Below are 18,181 nucleotides of genomic sequence, written 5' to 3' on the forward strand. Positions count from 1 at the left end.
GTAATTAGACATTAGCCAATTGAAAAATACAGAAATGTCAAGACTTGACAGAATTTCCTTGAAACACCTACAGACTCCTAAGGGTTAACAAGAACACGAGCATGTGATGTCCTGGTGTCCACTTACTTTAAATGGAGACTCTTTACTTAAACACATGCATACTCTAGTAATTTCATAGTAATCTACTAACTTGAGTTGAATCAGCACATGCTAGTTGCATTGAGGTTAAGATTTTAAATCACAAAATAGGAATGTCATTTCAGACTCCACCACCAAACTGCTCTGATTGAGTCACTGAACAAAACCTTTCAACTTATTTGTCAAATGAGCAAATGTACTCGGTTATGGAACAAGTTTTACATCTGCTTTCTTTACAGCAGGCGTTGTTGGCGCTTTTCAAATAATTCACCCCACCACACACCCCCACAAACCGCACTCTCAAGCAGTCTCAATCATTAAAAGTGTCTTATTTATTTAATTATTTATTTATTCATTATTCAATTATTTAATCATTCAATTATTCATTTTATTGTTTATTTTTGAGGCTTCAGAGCTGGTGTGAATTATTGGAAATCAGGGAATCTGATTTTTTTTTTACTAATATTTCCCAACAGCTAGTAGTATTAGTGATATGCCAAACATATTTCCCCCAGCATAATTTACACAAGATTATTAAATGGGAATAATATGAACAGTGTATACATTAATGAGAGGTCCCACCCCGACCCCATGAAAAAGGAGAGCCCAGAAGATTATTATTATGTTTTATTGCTGTCATTTCTAAACTAGATACAGCTTTAAGTCTTTAAGGAAAAGCGGAAGAAGGACAGCATGGGGACAATCATAAGGAGGAGGCTCAGTGTGAATCTCTCAGCACCGTTACACAGGTCCGCCTGACAACACTTCGCATATTCAATTGTAACTCCCAAGAACAAAGCCAGAACCTGATTACACATGTCACTCGGTGCACACGTTTTCAAAACGAACCTTTGGCCCGATACAGTACCTAGGAGAAGGAGAAAGAAAAATATATTTTTTAAATAATTTTTAATCTTAACTGCTGTTAATAGTTAATAGTGTTTAATAGAGTCTAATAGATTATTAACCTAAGAGAGACATGAATCACATAAAGAAACATCACATGTGTAGACTTACTGTAGTAACAGAGTATAATGCTTGCTGATTTGTTTGTTTTGAATAGTGTCTTTTATAGTTTATGATTTACTTTTTCACAAGTAATAGATATTAATAATGCATGATATACACTGTTACTGGGAATATTTTTTAAAATTGCATGAGTGTATATTATTTACCTGTTACATTCAGGCAGGTATTAGAAAACCCAGAACAGGTCTGCGTTCTATATTCAACACAATTAGTGGGATCACAAGTGTAACATCTCAGGGGTTCAGCTAATGAAAGAAATAAAACAATAAAATAGGGCAAACATAAAGAGTATATTTTATTTCAGATTTTATCTGACAAATGTCACTAAAATAAAGATGACAACAATAATTCTGTATAAGTCTGTTGAATTGTATGTCTCTCTCTCTCTCTTTCTTTCTCTCTCTCTTACACACACACACACACACACACACACACACACAGTACTTTTAACTAATCGTGAAGGTCTCATCTTTTTATCCAACCAAACAGATGATTCATAGCAGCATATTCCAATGTCAATGTTTATTAAAAATAAAAATTTTATACCTTTTTGAGTGAAGTACATTCTCTATATAGGTTTTATCTGTATAAAATAATGACTAATTACATATATAGAATTTAACACCAAAAGTGGCAAATACAACATTACCATTCATTAAGATAAATAATAATGTTTTTTTTTTGTTTTTTGTTTTTTTGCATGTACAGTATATGTTTTCATGGTGTCAGGGGAAACTGTTATTTAAGTGGAAATACTGAATTAAGACACCTATGGTAAATACAGTTTACCTAACAGGTAATCTATATGCACTCTTCTGTTCCACTCTTTTAGTACTGCTCAATTAAAAGGGAGTGACTGATTAGCTACTGTCATAGTAAGCTGTTTTTTTTTTGTTTTGTTTTTTATATCAAACATTAGTATGGTGGGAAATGTCAGCAGCTTTAAGACAGAGATAGAAAAATGAAGCCAAAATAGTCCCTGAGGCCCTCCAATGGCTGTCTGTAGTAAATGTAAAAGTGAAAGTAAAAGTCTTCTATGTAAGTGAATTGACAACAAACCAGATTTGTATTTTAAATGAAAAATATCGATATTCCTTGTAATATTACCATGAACTTTGCTCAAGAGATCTTCAATGGAAAAAAATGAAAGAAATCCACAAAGGCCAGACTTTCATTCAAACCAAGTAGTAATTACACCTGATAGGCTATGGAATTCCAACAATGACTACTTGAAAAGGCATGTCTTCTGCTTGGTTTAAATTAAAACCTGCACCCACATGTCCCTTTCTAGATTCAGTTTGATGCCCTTGCTTCAATGGAAAAAAAAAAAAAAAAACAGAAAAAAGAAGTGAAAGTGAAAGGTTCAGACTTCGGTTTAATTATGCTGATGGAAAACTTGTGTAATTGTCTAATTTTTTATATTTTTATAAATTGATATTTGATTTAGCTATTAGCCATTATGGCCGTCATCTATGTAACAAAAAGCATGGTTTCTTAAATTTTATACCACATCCAAATTTTATTATGTATCATTTTCTTCATGAATTCTTTATCATCTTTAAAAGCATGTGGATGCAGCCTTGAGAAAGTCATCTACTCCTATAAAATGTAACTATTTATGAAATGATATGTGAGTAAATATGCTGTTCCACTTATTTTTTTTTTTAATAGTTTCTTAAATTTGGGGAGTGTTTTAAAATAAATAACTAAAAAAATAGAACATTATTCTACATTCAGGGCAAAGCTTGTTTAAGACTATTGGAAACACAGGATGGAGGCATTCGCATGATTTGCCTGCCATGATTTAACTTAATAACATTTATTTTGTGACATCTTATAAGAAAGGATTATAAATAATAGTCTAATAATGTGAGAACCTTTAATGTCCTTTTATTTTTCCAGTCACACAAAAGTGGCTACTAATATATAAGTGGATTAGTTTTAATAGCCTAATTTATAGCATGTCATAGAGCAAAGTCTAAAACATGTAAAATACTGTATCAATACTGACACCAAAAGACTAATTAAGATAATTTTACTTGTCTGAGTACACACACACACACACACACACACACAAGAATTTATATACAGTAAGATCCTGTATCTTACCTTTAGGTAAAAACATGTAGATGAACACAAGTGCCACAAGTGACTTCATTGCTGCTGGAAGGCAAAAGTGTGAAGCTGTGATGGATTTGGGTGATGCATTAAGAAAGGGATCTCATATTCAGTGTTATTGGGGTGCAGTGGAGGGAGGAGTCTGGAGCACAGGAAGAGGGATTTATAACTAGTCTAAGCCGTTTTTTTTTCTAAATCATTTTATCAACTTTGTTCAGTTCTTTAGAACTTTTTTTATATATATTCAGGTATATTCATTGAAGTATATCTACTTCAGCTTTTTAAAAAAAAAAAAAAAGAATTTACAAAAAGAAACATCGCCCTTCGATGTGGCTTTCATGGTCAAGCTCAGCCAGGCCCACCCAGCCATCCATTGGCAGCAGCCTTAGGCACGAGTCTTTGTGACGTCCAACATCTAGAAACTTTCCCAACTGGAAACAGGTCTCTTAGCAGAGAATGCAGGCCTTTTTTGCTGCTTTGCAATGATCAAATTGTGGCATTCAGCCCATTTTCCCTTGAAGTCGCTGGGGGCGCATGGCATCGTCTTTTTGCATGCTTCTTTCATGCTCCGGCTGGTCAAATGGTGGCATTCAGTCAACCCCACCTTTAAAGCATGCTCAGGCTGGTGAAACTGCAGAATTTAGTCTGCTCACCTTTGTGAAGCATGCTTACATTTGAAGTCCCTAAGACATGGTGCAACACCCTGCTCACATGCCACGCACATGTTCAGGCAGGCGGTTATTGAGCGACAGAATTAATCCTTGTGGGACAGCTCCTGTGGGCTTTTCAGTGTGGCTCCTCTCACCCAGCCATCCCCAACTGGGAACGGAGGGCTTAAATCATAAAGGTGTTCCTAATAAAATAAATGATGATTATGAGGATAAATGCTTAAAGTAGGCAAATATAGACATCTTGTATATTGCATTTGTATATATTGCATTTTTTACTCACTGAGAAACCATTTTGAAGTGTATATTTATAAACAGTTCTTACAGTAAAAATATTAACAATGTTGGGAACTTTCTTAAAAATATTAACAATGTTGGGAATGTCAGTGTAGTGCTGTATAATAACGCTGGTCTATAGGCCTCATGAATTGAACTGGTGCATTTCTCAACCTGGGTTTTACAGCACTTACAACATCAGTTAGTTACCAGCGGTTTGTTAGCAAGTAACGTTTTTTAACAAAGGCAGCACATTATGCACACATACACACACAGTATGTTTTATTGCAGCTGTGTAAGTCAAATTTTGTTGGAGTCAACGGCTCATGCTCATAGACTGCCTCTTGACCTGAGCTGCCCAGGCAAGAATTTTAAGAAGCCAAACACAGACTATGCATAAGTCACAGGAAACTCTGCAAAAGAGTTCTATAGATTAACAGAACAGCAACATCTGTTTAGAAAACAAGGATAAATACTTTAGCTTTTAAGTATCCAAGTTCAGCAGAAATAAAAATTCTATAGAATTAGCTTGGTGATGTTAGATGCCCTTTTCTAACACAACCCACTCTGTTTATTCAGCCTTGAGAAAGTCACTAAGATTCAGTGGTTCCAGTGTCCTGGACTCGGAATGAAACCCTGACCATGGCCGTGAACATGCCCAGTGTTAAACACGTATCCATGAATAAACAAGAACATCTTATAAATAAACATAAACTTTTGCAGGATATGAAGAACTTTGTTTACACATAAATTATTATCAGGGTAAACTTATTTTCAATATTGTTCGTATAATTGTGATAATGGTGAGCAAAATCTAAACATTACAGATTGAAAGAAATAGAATGGTTGCGAAAAAAAAAACTTGCGTGACTAAAGAAACTTCCTCAGGCTTCTCACCTTTTTTCTGTTGAACTTAATAAAGACACATGCAAGGGCTCCTAAAGGGTTCCTGCCAGCACTTGTGATGATATGTTGAACAATACGGGTTTTAAAGAGAACCTGTAATTCATCAAAGACAGAGGTTAGAAGTTAGAAGTTGTTGGTTCATAGATTACTGTGTAATTATACTGTATATGCATTACATTTGATATCCCACTCAGAAAAATATACCTTAGCAAATTAAATAAATATACAGTACTGTGTGTATGCTAATAATGTACACAATGTCCACTGCAGCTAATGAGCTAATAAACTGCTACAGGTGATCCATGGTGACAAATTCCACAGAAGAGCAGAGGGACAAATGTGATGATGAAACTGAGAGTGAAACTGACAACACTGATTTTAAAATGAAACTTCTTCTCCCAGACAATGGAAGCAATCTTAGATGACCAGAAGATGTTAGTGGTCCAGGTGCATTATGATGTTGCCACTAGTCAATCATGCTGTTCCCCTTTTCTCTTTATGCATGAATACAGCAGCCCTCCATTGATGAGAAACTAAGATGCTGGCCTTGTGTGCCCACCATCCTCAGCCTGAATACATTTGCCTTTTGCTTGTTTTTCCTTACCTTTTTTCTTAAAATGGTCACCTAATGGCTTTGATCTTTTTATTATTTATTTTTATTTAAAGAGCATTAGCACATTACCCACCCGCAATAAAAGACTGGTCAGACTGGTTATATATTATTATGAATAAGGTTGCACAATAAGCCTGTAAAAGTATACAATATAGTTCATATTTACATTATAAACAATCAGTGTTTTGTTAGCATTTCATGGTGTGATAGATTTTTGTTGCAGTTTCCTATCTTGTTGTTATTTTTATTATTGGTGTCTAGAGAAATAGGAAGCCGACATAAGAAATAAAATCAAAATAAAAAGGTGTTAATATAATAAAGGCTGTCACTGATTACTAATCAGAGAATTAACTGTGTAATGTAATGAAGCAAACTTGAGACTTGAAATGAACATTAGCAAACTTTAGTAGAGATGTCACAACATCTCACCCAATTGCTCCTTATTTACAGTGGAAACCAAAACCTCAAATAATTAATGAAACAATATTTACATAATATACAGTATACAAGTGGTTCAATGATAAACTTAACAGTAAGAGCCATAGGAAAGTCACTACAGTCACAGTTCTGGATCAGAATCCTGATCAAAAAAACAATGTGATACTTTAGTAACATACAGCAATCTGCCCTTACATTAAACCCACTGCCACACTGAGCATGCACAACACAAACCAGCATTAAACCATGAATGGACCTACAGTAACTGTATTCATTATTATAATGGTATCATAAAACATATTTTTATGCTGTAACCTTATTTTTTTAAGCGTACAGAAAATTATACAGGAGGATTTAATGTTATGTCTGATTGATGTAAAAGCAATAAATAATGCATTGCGAATGACCAAGTGCACGGTGTTTAGGAAGCTTATAAGTGAGCAGCTTATACTCGTGTCAAACATTAACCGAAGATTGATGATAAGTGATTACACAACACAATTTCGTCACTCTCATATAATAGCTCCTTGTCTCATTTTCAGTCATATTATTTATAAGTTTTACTTTCAGTCTAAATTATAACAGTGGAGGTGCTTACATTAGTCATCCTTTAGAGAAGACACAAGAAAACTTCAAATAAAAAAATCAAGTCTTTTTTACATCACAAATTAGACCTCAATTTATTGGTTGTCACAATTATTTCACCATATTTATGCAATGTCACAACATTTACTTTGTATTGACGAGAGAGTTGAACTTCTTTATTAAAAACAAATTCACTGAGGGGACGGTCAGGACTCTGGGGTGTCCAGTAAAGATGTTAAAATGATTTCTTATGTCCCCAGAACCTCTTTTTCAGACACACCCTTACTCAGATCACATGACCTTTTTCCATAGTTACAAACACCAATCTTTATGCTTCCTAGAAAACTTAAGCTTTTTTTTTAATGATTCTGACCAACAAGTGTTAGGATTCTTATGGACACATCGCTGTTTGGTCCCAACATGTGTTCTGTGAGTTCTCGCCACGTAGCGTGTGAAAATACTCTTACTTTCACTATTAAACACAGCTCTGATTTCTATTGGACATGCAACTTGGTTTATTTACATTTTTAATCCTCTTATACCAAAGTAATTTGCCCCTGATTATTTAAAGAACAGCACATACAGTATTTATGTTATGTAATATCTATGCAAGTAAGTTCCATAAAATCTATCTGCTTTTCAATCTATTTATTCAATTCTTAGCGATAAATATCGTGAGACATGTTTACAAAGACAACTGGACTGAGACCCTCTTGATCCAGAAAGAAATCTGCCAGCAGTTTATAAGATTCACCAGTTTATGGGGGTTTCATGCCACTGCTACTGCAGACATTTCATATTTTGTCATTCAAAAAGAGTTGGTATAAGTTTGTACAGCTTCTGGGCATCACAGTGGACTTGTTTCCGATTGCTTAGCATTTATTGCACAAATACAAGTGGCCTGCAGTGCACACATAAATATACAACTGCCATTAGGCCACCAGATACAAAGCACTTAAGCTGTAAAGGATGAGATAAAAATCACTGGTATTACAGTCAGAAACTAATAAACACTTAATCTGTAATAAACACATAATTGCATAATAATTTCTTGTCCTCATGTGCATACAATCTGATCGGCAATAAAACCTTCACCATTCTATAACTCTAATTATACTGCAGACGAAGCTACACTTAAAAGGATACACTATGTGCCAAGTAGTGCATGCCTTATGTGATGTACAGATTTAAATCAATTGGAAAAAAATGTTGGTAAAGTTTAAATCTGTTTCACTGTGTGCAGTTCATTGCAAAAGACCAAACATGACCAGCTGCTCTGTGTTTATTCCTTCTTGATGGTGGGAAAGATGGAGTCATTTCAGGCAGAAAAGTGACAGGCTGATATGAGGAATCCTTAGGCCTCACGTACTCAGCACTTTCTGATTTCCCATTAAACATTATGTCACATGAATTTTTGTCATGCGGAACTTCACCAACAGCAATGCTGCTCATGTTCATGATCTTCTCCAAAGATAAGAAGTCTTATTCCTATTCTTATTCCTCTCTCTCTCTCTCTCTCTCTCTGCGCATGCGCTGGGTGTGAGTAAACGTGCGGAAGGCTGCTTGGCATCCTGCCAAGTTTTTGAGACCTATTGCTGAGTTTATTTATTTATTTATTTTTGGTTTATGTAATTAGTTAAAAAAACAAAAAAAGTTAAAAGATTATAGTGAGAGAGAGTGAGCGAGGCACCATGGCCTTTGAGGCCGGAGGGGAGACTTTGTCTCTCCAGAATGGCGTCGGGTGTGTTGTGGAAGACGGTGGACTGCTGGGGGAAGTGCTGCTAGCTATGGGGGAGCAGATTGGGTGCCAGAACATCTACTCTGCCTCCCGGATGAATAAAGCAGTGGTGGTCTTCCTGACCAAAAAAACACACATGTCCCCACGGCAACAAAAAACGGGATACGAGTGAGAGACGTCATGGTCCAGGTCATCCCTCTGTCTGTGCCAGCAACACGAGTGGTGATCTCCAACATCCCCCTGTTCATCAAGGACGAGCAGATACTGAGGGAGCTGGCGCGCTTTTGGGAAGTTCACCGACCCCATGAAACCCAACCCGCTCGGGTGCAAAAGCTCGAGCGTGGAGCACGTCCTGTCTTTCCGAAGGCAAGTCCTAAAATGATGATTTTAAACGATCAGGAGGGCCCACTGAACATTAATTTTAAAGTTAAAGACGGGAACAACAGCTACACTGTCTTCGCCACCACGAAGCGGCTGAGGTGTTTCGAGTGCGGGGATGTAGGTCACAAAAGGCTGTGCAGCCGGCGAGCTCGCGGGGAGACTATTCCTACAGCTGTCCAAAAGAGAGAAGAAACAGGTAGTAAAAACGTTAAATGAACTGAAAAAAACTAACACAACAGGTAACAAAAAACAAGCCGTTACTCAGGAAAAAAAGAGGAAAAAATGGACAACAGCTGAAACCAAATCGATTCCTCTTCCCTCGGATAGTAATGCCTGTGCATGTGGCCTTGATGATGTATTTTTAACAGTGGTTTAACACACAGCATTCGTGGGCGTAATTTCGCATCTCCGTGTTGTAAAAACGAGTTTTGTGTCTGTAAACGGTCAGAGTCGTATATTTCAGAGTTGTATTGTAACAAACGTACAAAATCTCGTATCTGTAAGCTGTCGATTTTGGAATCCAACTCAGACAAAAGACAGAATTACACACAATTTTTTTTTTTACGCACAAATATTTTTGACAGTGATCTTATTCCATACTACATGTTTATAATTCTGTAGTTGTGCTGCGTGCAACGTTCGCATCTGTTTGTCTGTTTGTTACACAAGACTTGGCCACTAGATGGCAGTACAATTAGCTCTTAAATGAAGCTTCATGAAATGAACCTTTTGGTGAAACTTTCAGCTGGAAAGCCTCGTCACATAGAGTAAATGAGCCTTCATCTCACCATCCCCTGCGTACATCCTCTGTCCCTACAGACTGATTCAGCTCATTGGCTGTCTGCTTATTATAAATGAACATTTATATTTATGTGTCTGAAAGCGGAATCCACTGTATCTACATGTGCATGAATAGATAATTAGAGTTGACGACATGAAACATGCATCTGATTTTACATAGGAGGATCAGTAAAGCTTGAGTTATGCTTCTGGTCAGATCTACAGTGTAGGTTGTAAAGCCTGTGTATCTGACCCGTTGAGCAAAAATAAGCCAGGTCAAATCAGGGGAAACGTCTGGGCCAGATCTGAGCCAGTGTAGTTTTACTACTGTGCCTAATTTGGGTCAAGTGTAATAAAATTAAAGGTTGAGCTTACCCAAGCTCTGGAACATATTTACATTAGATGTGCAGGATAGATTTGTGCCATATTTGGCCCATTGTGCAATAAATAGGACGAGCAAATTATGTTACCAGATCTCTTAAAGATCTTGGGAAACATCTTGTCCAGACCTGGGCCAAAATAGTTTTGCTATCAGGGAACAATGTGGTCGGTCAATGAAGAAAAATACACACATGTACAATTGTATTATTATTATTATTATTATTATTATTTATTTATTTATTTATTTATTAAACCTCCACATTGTTACAGGTGTTTATGGGATAGTAAACAAATCTCAATGTGAGCCCTTCTCGCCTTTCACTATTTCATAAAAATTTTTTTCATAAAATGGTCAGAATTTTAGCTATAGATTTGTGTTTGGCCTCTAATGCAAAAATAAGCCGGGCCAAATATTGTTACCAGATCTGTTATGCTGTTACTCCTATAGCGTCTGGGAGTTACGTGATAAAAGACAGAACGCTTTGGACCGGAAGATAAAAGGTGAGCTGCTCATTCTGTTTTTCATAACACGTATTGGAATATTTTCAGTAATCAAAACTATAGTGACAATTTGTGTATGTATACTTTTTGGGGGTTTGTTTATTGAAAATGTAACACTTTATTTGTAAAAGAACAAAATGCCTCAAAAAAGATTTCATTTTGATGAAGGACATTCAAAGGATCGAATCACTAAAATAATACTTCCCATCAGTACAATTTAGGTAACAGATGTGCGTTGGTGGTCTGATCTCCTGGGGGTCCTCTGCCTTCTAGTAATTCCAGAATGTTTACTATAGAATGTTTATGTCTAGCAAAGGGCAGTGTAAAAAATGTTAAAGGACCCTTATCCAATGCTATCTCTGCATGTAATATTATGTACGTAATAAAATAGGTTCGTATGTGAAGGTAGAAGTGGTAAAGGCCAAACAAAGAGCATATAAGGACGTATATGCGTATGCTGGATTGGATAGTAAGAAGAAAGAGGTGAACCTGTACAGGGTGGTGAGGCAGAAAGATAGAGCAGAGGGTAGCAAAAAATGTGATGGGCAGGATGACAGATAAGGTTAAGCAGGGGTCTCCATGGACAATGATGTTTGCAGATGACATTGTGCTTTGTAGGGAGAGCAGGGAACAGGTGGAGGAAAATCTAGAGAGGTGGAGCATTCCTTTGCATGAATCTCAGATTAATTATCCGCATGCTCAGTTTAGGTTTAGTATTCAGTACACACAGTTTCTTTGGTTTGTATATCTGTCATGTTACAACTAAATTACAACACTTGACTAATGTGCCTTTTCAGCAGAGCCTGTTTTACTGAATAATCCATGAATTTTATGAATATGTCAGATCTATTGGCACCTCTCACATGACACCACACACACACACACACACACACACACACACACACACACACACACACACTTAAAAGACTCACATAATAGAGTGGCAAGTCCAGAAAAGCAGACGAAACATCATCATCATGTCACTCCCCCAAACAGTGCAGCAATGAGCATTTACTTAAATCTGTAACTGATCAATAGCTCATTACATTGAGCACATTTAAATACATTTAAACTAAAATTTACAGGCTTGTCACTAAACGATTTGCCATGACAAAAAGCTGCATAAGAAAAGTGGCAGGTGTCACACCTAAAAATAGTTGCAGGATTATTTTTTTAAATAGTCTAAATATGTAAGGGACCACCACTAGAGGTCACTGTTTTGTTTTTTGTAGTTTTTGTTTGCAGACTCAGAATGGCACCTCGGTCAGGTGATGCAGGTGCACACCTGAACCGAGGTAGCTCATTAGATCATTTATAAATAGCTGTTTAGTCTGGGAAACTGGGTTGAGCATCGTTTAAGTTTACTGTCACTATAGTGGGCATTTTGTTTAGTTTAGTTTAATTTGTTTTTTGGATGAAAAGGCTCTATGTCTGATGTTCAGTGTGTCTCTGGAGTCTCGTCTCTAGTTCGGTCTCTGGTCTCCCTCCGTGTCTCTAGTTTTGTCTTGTCCCGTTTTAGCTCTCGCTTAGTTTGTTTGTGAGGTCGTAGCCTCGTGGTTCGCTCATGGCCCCTTGTCCCGCTCGTCGCCATAGAGCCTGTGTTTCGCCAAATGTTTTGGTTATTGTTTAAGTTTGTTGTTTGTTCCTTTTTTATTATTATTATTATTTATGTTTTGTGATTTATATGATATGCCTGCTCTTTGTGCCCACGGCAACAACAGCCAGCATAACACCCAATTCGTTGCATTCGTTCATTTTGCACTTTTTACTTGTACACTCTAAATATAAAGTATTTCTCGGGTTATCTCCTTCTGTAAAATGGCTGCTTCTTTCTCTGCTTTTTTCTCATGACGGAGCCTCTAGTGGAGAATAGAGCAATAGTTATTAGCCCTTTTTTTTTCAAACTAAGTCTTTTAACTACCTTAAATTTAATTGAATTACACAAGTAATGTAAATTTTCACAAATATAACTTTATATATATACTAGATTCAAGATTCAAGATTCAAATAACTTTATTAATCCCAGAGGGAAATTGCTTATGCTCGGTTACAGGTGCTCACAGTTGTTAACTAAGAAAGGTAATAAAGAATAAAGGTAATAAATAATAATAATAATAATAATAATAATAATAATAATAACATACTACACATGAGTACTGGATTATTGTAAGTAATTATTAAAAAATGTATGTGTATTATTTATTGACCCAAAATCATTTTTACAGTTAGCATGACTTGGCAAGCACTGCTCACGATTCTACTTTTAGACAGAAGCTTATAAACAGATCTAATAATGTTGTCATAATGAAAAGAAAAGAGAGAAAAAAAAGTGGAAATCACTGAAATGTGACAATTTTCACCACAAAAAGGAAAAAGACAGTAATAGTCACTGTACTTTTAGACTGTTAAACTGCTAAAATATTTAAACTTTTACATCATTATCATCGTTTCCTCTTTATGTCTTTATATGACAATATATACCACAGTCAACTTTAAACAGAAATCAAATGAACTAAATTCAAATGAGCTGCTCCATTAGTGGGGATTTAAATAAAAAAGAAAAAAGAAGAGCAGAGAGACGATCATGAGAAGCAAACTCAGTTTGAACATCTCCGCACCATTACACAAATTTCCCTCACAACATTTTACACTTGTTGCACCGATTGTTGCCATGGATGTGGGTCCAGAAGCAGCACAGTAGATCTGGGATACACATCCTTTCATTGACAGAGTGTTACTTCCTTGTTTAACTGACAGAAAGAAAGACAAACAAAGAATTTAGAATTAAGCAATAAAGAGCTTTTTTTTCATTCTAAATAACACATTATTTGTGTATTTTATATTATATGAATATATTTAATTAATTTATAGCACAGATGAAGATGTTCACCTGATGCAGTGATGCAGTGATCTTCATTTCCTTCACAACTCACTGTTCCTGAGCAGCTGTCACCTTCACAGGTGTAACATATTTTTCCATTTGGAGACTGTCTGGGTAAAGCTTAATAAAGAAATAAAATTAAAAAAACAGCCCCTTGTGCCTAATACATGACCAAGAATTATTGCAATAAAATACCTATGCATGAAGTTTTCTTTAAAGACAAGATACAAACTTTGAGATTAGTTATCTTCTTAATCTTCCTAATTATCCTTAAACATCAATGACAAGTAACTGCTAATATGTAAATAAAAATTGTTAAAGTTTCCTGTAAAACTAAATATTTTTACAATAAAAAAATTAACCACTTTTATGCATGTGTTCTTGTACCTGGAAGTGTTTCACTGTTACAATTATTAATTTTGCAGCATTTGGAATTGAAGCCCATTTTCATCGCTCCCAGGTTCATGCTCCCACTGACACACACCTCTGGTGTGCCGCAAGTCTTCATAGTAACATCTGGAGACTTTATACCACCTATAGAACATTTAACATATTGAAGTGAACATGTTCTCTGCAATAATGTAATAAGTACTGAACTGTAAACTTGTGCAATTGTTTGCACATTGTAAACTTGTAGACTGTAGACCTTTAGACAAATTGTATTAATTGCTTACTATAATTTTTATGTATATATCTATACTTGAGGTTGAATTAATGAACAAATCAATTAGAATGCATATGTTACATTTCATACAAATTTTCTATTAGTTATGTGGTGCATGAATGTAAGAGCCCTAGTGCACGGCTTCAGATGCAAAATGTAAGTATGCTGAATGATTCTGTGCATGTTTAGGAGGACTTTCCTGTTCTGAGATAATGTGGATTTAATAATTAGGAAATAATAATAAAACTGGAAAAAAAAAATAAAACAGAAAGCTTTTTTTCTGTATAAACTGTATAAAACTCTCCTCAAGATGAAGTTAGGGCTTTTTCTCCTATTCTATTTAACTTTTTCTTTTTTTCACTCAGGTCAAAGTCAATAGGGGCCACATAAGTCTTGCACTGAAAATGTTTATTTCATGGACTGTTGCTGATGAATTTTGCTGCACAAACTGCTGTTTTATGACCTATTGAGGGTCAAGAATGAATTTACGGACATTAGAAAAATCAATAATTTAATGTTTAGTGCTTTTCAACTAGAAACCAATAAGTGAATCACTGGCTCATGATAAACGGCATTGCATGCACTCACTGGGTTGTATGGCATAAAGATAAGGTTCTTGGGCAAGCATCCAACAATGGTGACCCTGTAATGCCGGGGTTCAAACGCAGAATCACTAATACATAAAATTAATAGTATCTGTGATTAAACAAAAAGAAAGGCTGTCTTCCAATTTATGTATTTATTTGGAAAACACCTTTTCGCTTTTTATTTACAATACTAAGAATTTAATTTATATGTGAAACATTCAGGCACTTTATGACCCCTTTGGCCTTCATGAGTCACTGCTTTACTGAAGGATTGACGCAGTGGGAAAATAACGGTAGAGTGGAGCACAGCACAGCGGCACGCCCAACCATGGGAAAAAATAGCTTGTTACTAGAAAACGTACATTATTATGGCAAATACAGTTTTTAATTCACTAAGGTATGACACTTTCTTTAAGGACTTATAGTTGAATTTAATTATCTGAAACAGTGTTAATGTTATAAAGACAGTGGGAATTTTTGGGGTAGAAGATTTTACACATGACAAGTTACAATTTTCTTTCCTACTACTGTACCTCAAAGAAAGAAAATTAAAGATAATCCTACAATGAAACAAAAACAAATAAACAACAACAAAAAAACACTTTATGTGTAAATAGAAAAATATTCTGCTGGCCAGGCTATTGTGCTTTTATGCCTTATTAAGTATACAAATATTTTATTCATAAAAAATTAAGAACTAATTTTTTTTACTTACTCGTGTACACAGAAGTGGTGGAAGTAAGACACTGATCTGTACATGTTGTCTGTTCACAATTTCCAGTTAATGAAAGGCACTGCTGACTAATCAGTGAGAGCGCTGAAAAAATAGAATGAACAGCATTGGGAAAACAAACAACCAAAAATACCAGCAGGGTTAAAAACAAGCAAAAAACCTCACTTTGTTAAACCATTTAAATTATGGATTTAATTGTTTACTGAGAAGAGATGAATGGAAACTTCATTACCTTTGGAGAAAAGTGTGCAGAAGAGCAGCGATGATATTTAAGACTTCATTGTTGGTGATTTTGCAAGATTTGTGCTGTGAAGGTGAAGAAGTGGAGGATTTGCAGTTCGGTGCAGAGTGTGTAGAGAGAGATTTCTTCAGATATAAATAGTGCTTAAGTTTCATTTTCTCTCAAAGGCAAAGGATGGGCGTAACTTTTCCCAAAAATTAAATGAGTTACACCAAAACACATTATATATATATATATATATATATGCACACACACAAAAAGAATGAAAAAATTGGGGGCAGGAGCGTTTACATCTGAAGTCTGGAATGTTTATAAAAGATAAGGTGAAGAAAAACAGAAACTTGGGAGTAGTTCTGCATTTATGAGCCTTCAACAGTTTTATAACACTTAACATAAACTATACTAAGGAATGTGTTTATGGATAGTGCAGCGTGTCGAGGTAAAAGAACGAAAACACTCTGTTCTCACGCACACAGAATATCATGAAACACTAAAAATTAAATACCCCCCCTTTTATTCATAAGAAACATCGTTGAATAAAACTCAGAGCTTTTCAGAAGTCGCCAGAAGATAATAGGTCATCGGACACGGCACAGGCACATAACCAGAAAACATACCTATACAAAATATTTTCCACACAGCGAAGAATGCATGGACCAAAGAGACACAACAGGTCTAACTCATAAATGACTACTAGTAGTGAACTATTGCCTTTCTTGACGCTGCGGTGCTCAGAGTGCGGGCATGATCAAATCTGCACTCGTCCCACTTCACGAGGCGCTAAGACACCACCAGAAATGGTACACTAATATCAGTGTAAAGTAAAGTCATCCCGTGGCAACCCAAGGCAATCCCTCTGTGTCACATCACCTCCTCTGTGTCGGGTCACGGGTTGGTCATCACTGCAGCAGGTCTTTAGTCTAGGAAACAAAAACTCACAAAAAAAAGTATTAATACACAAGGATTTATTCATCTTTTGATCTCATGCCGACAGGACATCTCTTCAGCCAAGTAGCATGGATGCACTGTGGAAAAAGATCACAGCAGAAATTTTGCAATCTCCCAGATTTACCAGAACAGTATTTCCCACATCAAAAGGATATGTGGGTTTTGTTGAGGGTATTGGAATCACATCAAGAATTTGTTTATAATCTTTAGTTAAAGTATCTATTAGAGCAGCAGAATATTTAGCAATATGTACATCAAGTAACTGTCAGGGAATTGAAACGGACACAAGTGCAGGTCTCCTTCAATCCTTTATTATTTCTCTTCCTTTTAAATAATAAAGCAAAACAAAAAAAAATATGAAAATAGAGATAAAAACTGTGACCAGCTGCAAGGTTCTTTTTCTTAAGTGAAAGGAAAACCTGGAGCGCCGACGTCCCAAAATGGGGAAAACAAAAAACAAACAAAAACCACTCCGAAGAGGAAAAAGGCCATGTCCGGGAGACGTGGCTGTAGTTCCGTCGGTGGCCAGCAGGGGGCGATAGGGCCGAAGCTCGCTGAACTGTGCGGCCGCGAAGAAGGGCGAGAGCAGGCCGGCTTCGGGACGGAAAACCGCAGCGCAAGGCACACTAAAGAAGGGGGGAAAAAACAGGACCCAGCCTGGATGCAAAGAAGATAAAAAAAACACCCAGAGAGAGGGAGAAGGGGAAAAAAAGTGAAAAAGCAGTCCCGGATGATACTGGCTTGGAGCCAAAACAAACTACACAGACAAAAACTAGACAGGACATGACATTGGCAAGCGATATGGTTAGCGACACGGAACAACAGTCTGACACAGGACAACGGAAAAAGAGGGAATAAATAGGGCGAGTGATTACAACAAACACGAGGGGAACAGGTGAGTGCAATCATCTTAATAGAGTGATAGAGAGAAAGTGGGAGGGAAGGTGGTGATGTCAGTGACGCGGACACATGGCGAAGTATCAAAAACAAACGCCATGTGCTTGAATAGACATGTAAACAACACGGGGGAAGAGGAAGGGAGAAGAAAGAAAGGAAAATGAAAAACTTAATGATCAGACCAGGGGTTTGACAGTACCCCCCCCCCTTGGGCGCCACTAGGCGCCCCCAGGGAGGGGCTCACCTCGTCGTCGACGGAGGTCCTCGACCAGCGTCTGATCCAGAACATCCCGAGCCGGAATCCAACTCCTCTCCTCTGGGCCATAACCCTCCCAGTCCACCAAGTACTGAAAACCCCGACCTCTGCGACGGACGTCCAGCAACCTCCTAACAGTGTATACTGGGGAGCCATCCACTAGACGGGGGGGAGGGGGGGTCGGAGCAGAAGGGGCAAGAGGTGAGGAAAACACAGGTTTGACCCTAGAAACATGAAATACTGGGTGTACCCGACCAAGCGTGGAAGGAAGCTTGAGCCGAATCTCCACTGGGTTCAAGACCTTTGTGATCCGGTACGGACCAATGAACTTAGGAGCCAACTTGCGTGAGGCTACCCTGAGAGGCAAGTCCTTGGTAGAAAGCCATACTCTTTGACCACAAACATAGTTAGGGGCAGGAGTC

At 36.8% G+C, this 18,181-nt stretch overlaps 2 protein-coding genes across 2 annotated transcripts in view; both read right to left on the minus strand.

The window, feature by feature from the left end:
• The window catches only part of LOC128510414 (urokinase plasminogen activator surface receptor-like), a 57,367-nt gene extending 41,592 nt beyond the window's left edge, over positions 1-15,775 (minus strand). Inside the window, exon 1 of the mRNA XM_053482686.1 lies at positions 15,650-15,775. The gene's annotated coding sequence lies outside the window, so the exon portion shown is untranslated. The remainder of the gene's footprint in view (positions 1-15,649) is intronic.
• Positions 12,714-17,577, minus strand: LOC128510862 (urokinase plasminogen activator surface receptor-like). The gene is made up of 6 exons (XM_053483406.1): positions 17,574-17,577; positions 17,075-17,263; positions 15,400-15,501; positions 13,821-13,967; positions 13,443-13,553; positions 12,714-13,302 (listed from the first exon to the last, which is right to left on the minus strand). Exons 1-6 carry the CDS (start codon positions 17,575-17,577, stop codon positions 13,088-13,090), a joined length of 768 nt encoding a protein of 255 aa, XP_053339381.1. The 3' UTR covers positions 12,714-13,087.
• Positions 17,578-18,181: the final 604 nt, after the last annotated feature.

The sequence above is a fragment of the Clarias gariepinus genome, chromosome 22, assembly GCF_024256425.1.
Source record: "Clarias gariepinus isolate MV-2021 ecotype Netherlands chromosome 22, CGAR_prim_01v2, whole genome shotgun sequence".
Taxonomy (NCBI): Eukaryota; Metazoa; Chordata; class Actinopteri; order Siluriformes; family Clariidae; genus Clarias; species Clarias gariepinus.

Excerpts from the sequence above, each read along its gene's own strand:
- LOC128510862 (XM_053483406.1), bottom strand. Across the intron at positions 13,554-13,820 it reads TAACAGTGAAACACTTCCAG|CTTTACCCAGACAGTCTCCA; the intron begins GTACAAGAACAC and ends TTCTTTATTAAG. Across the intron at positions 13,303-13,442 it reads TCACTGCATCACTGCATCAG|TTAAACAAGGAAGTAACACT; the intron begins GTGAACATCTTC and ends TCTTTCTGTCAG.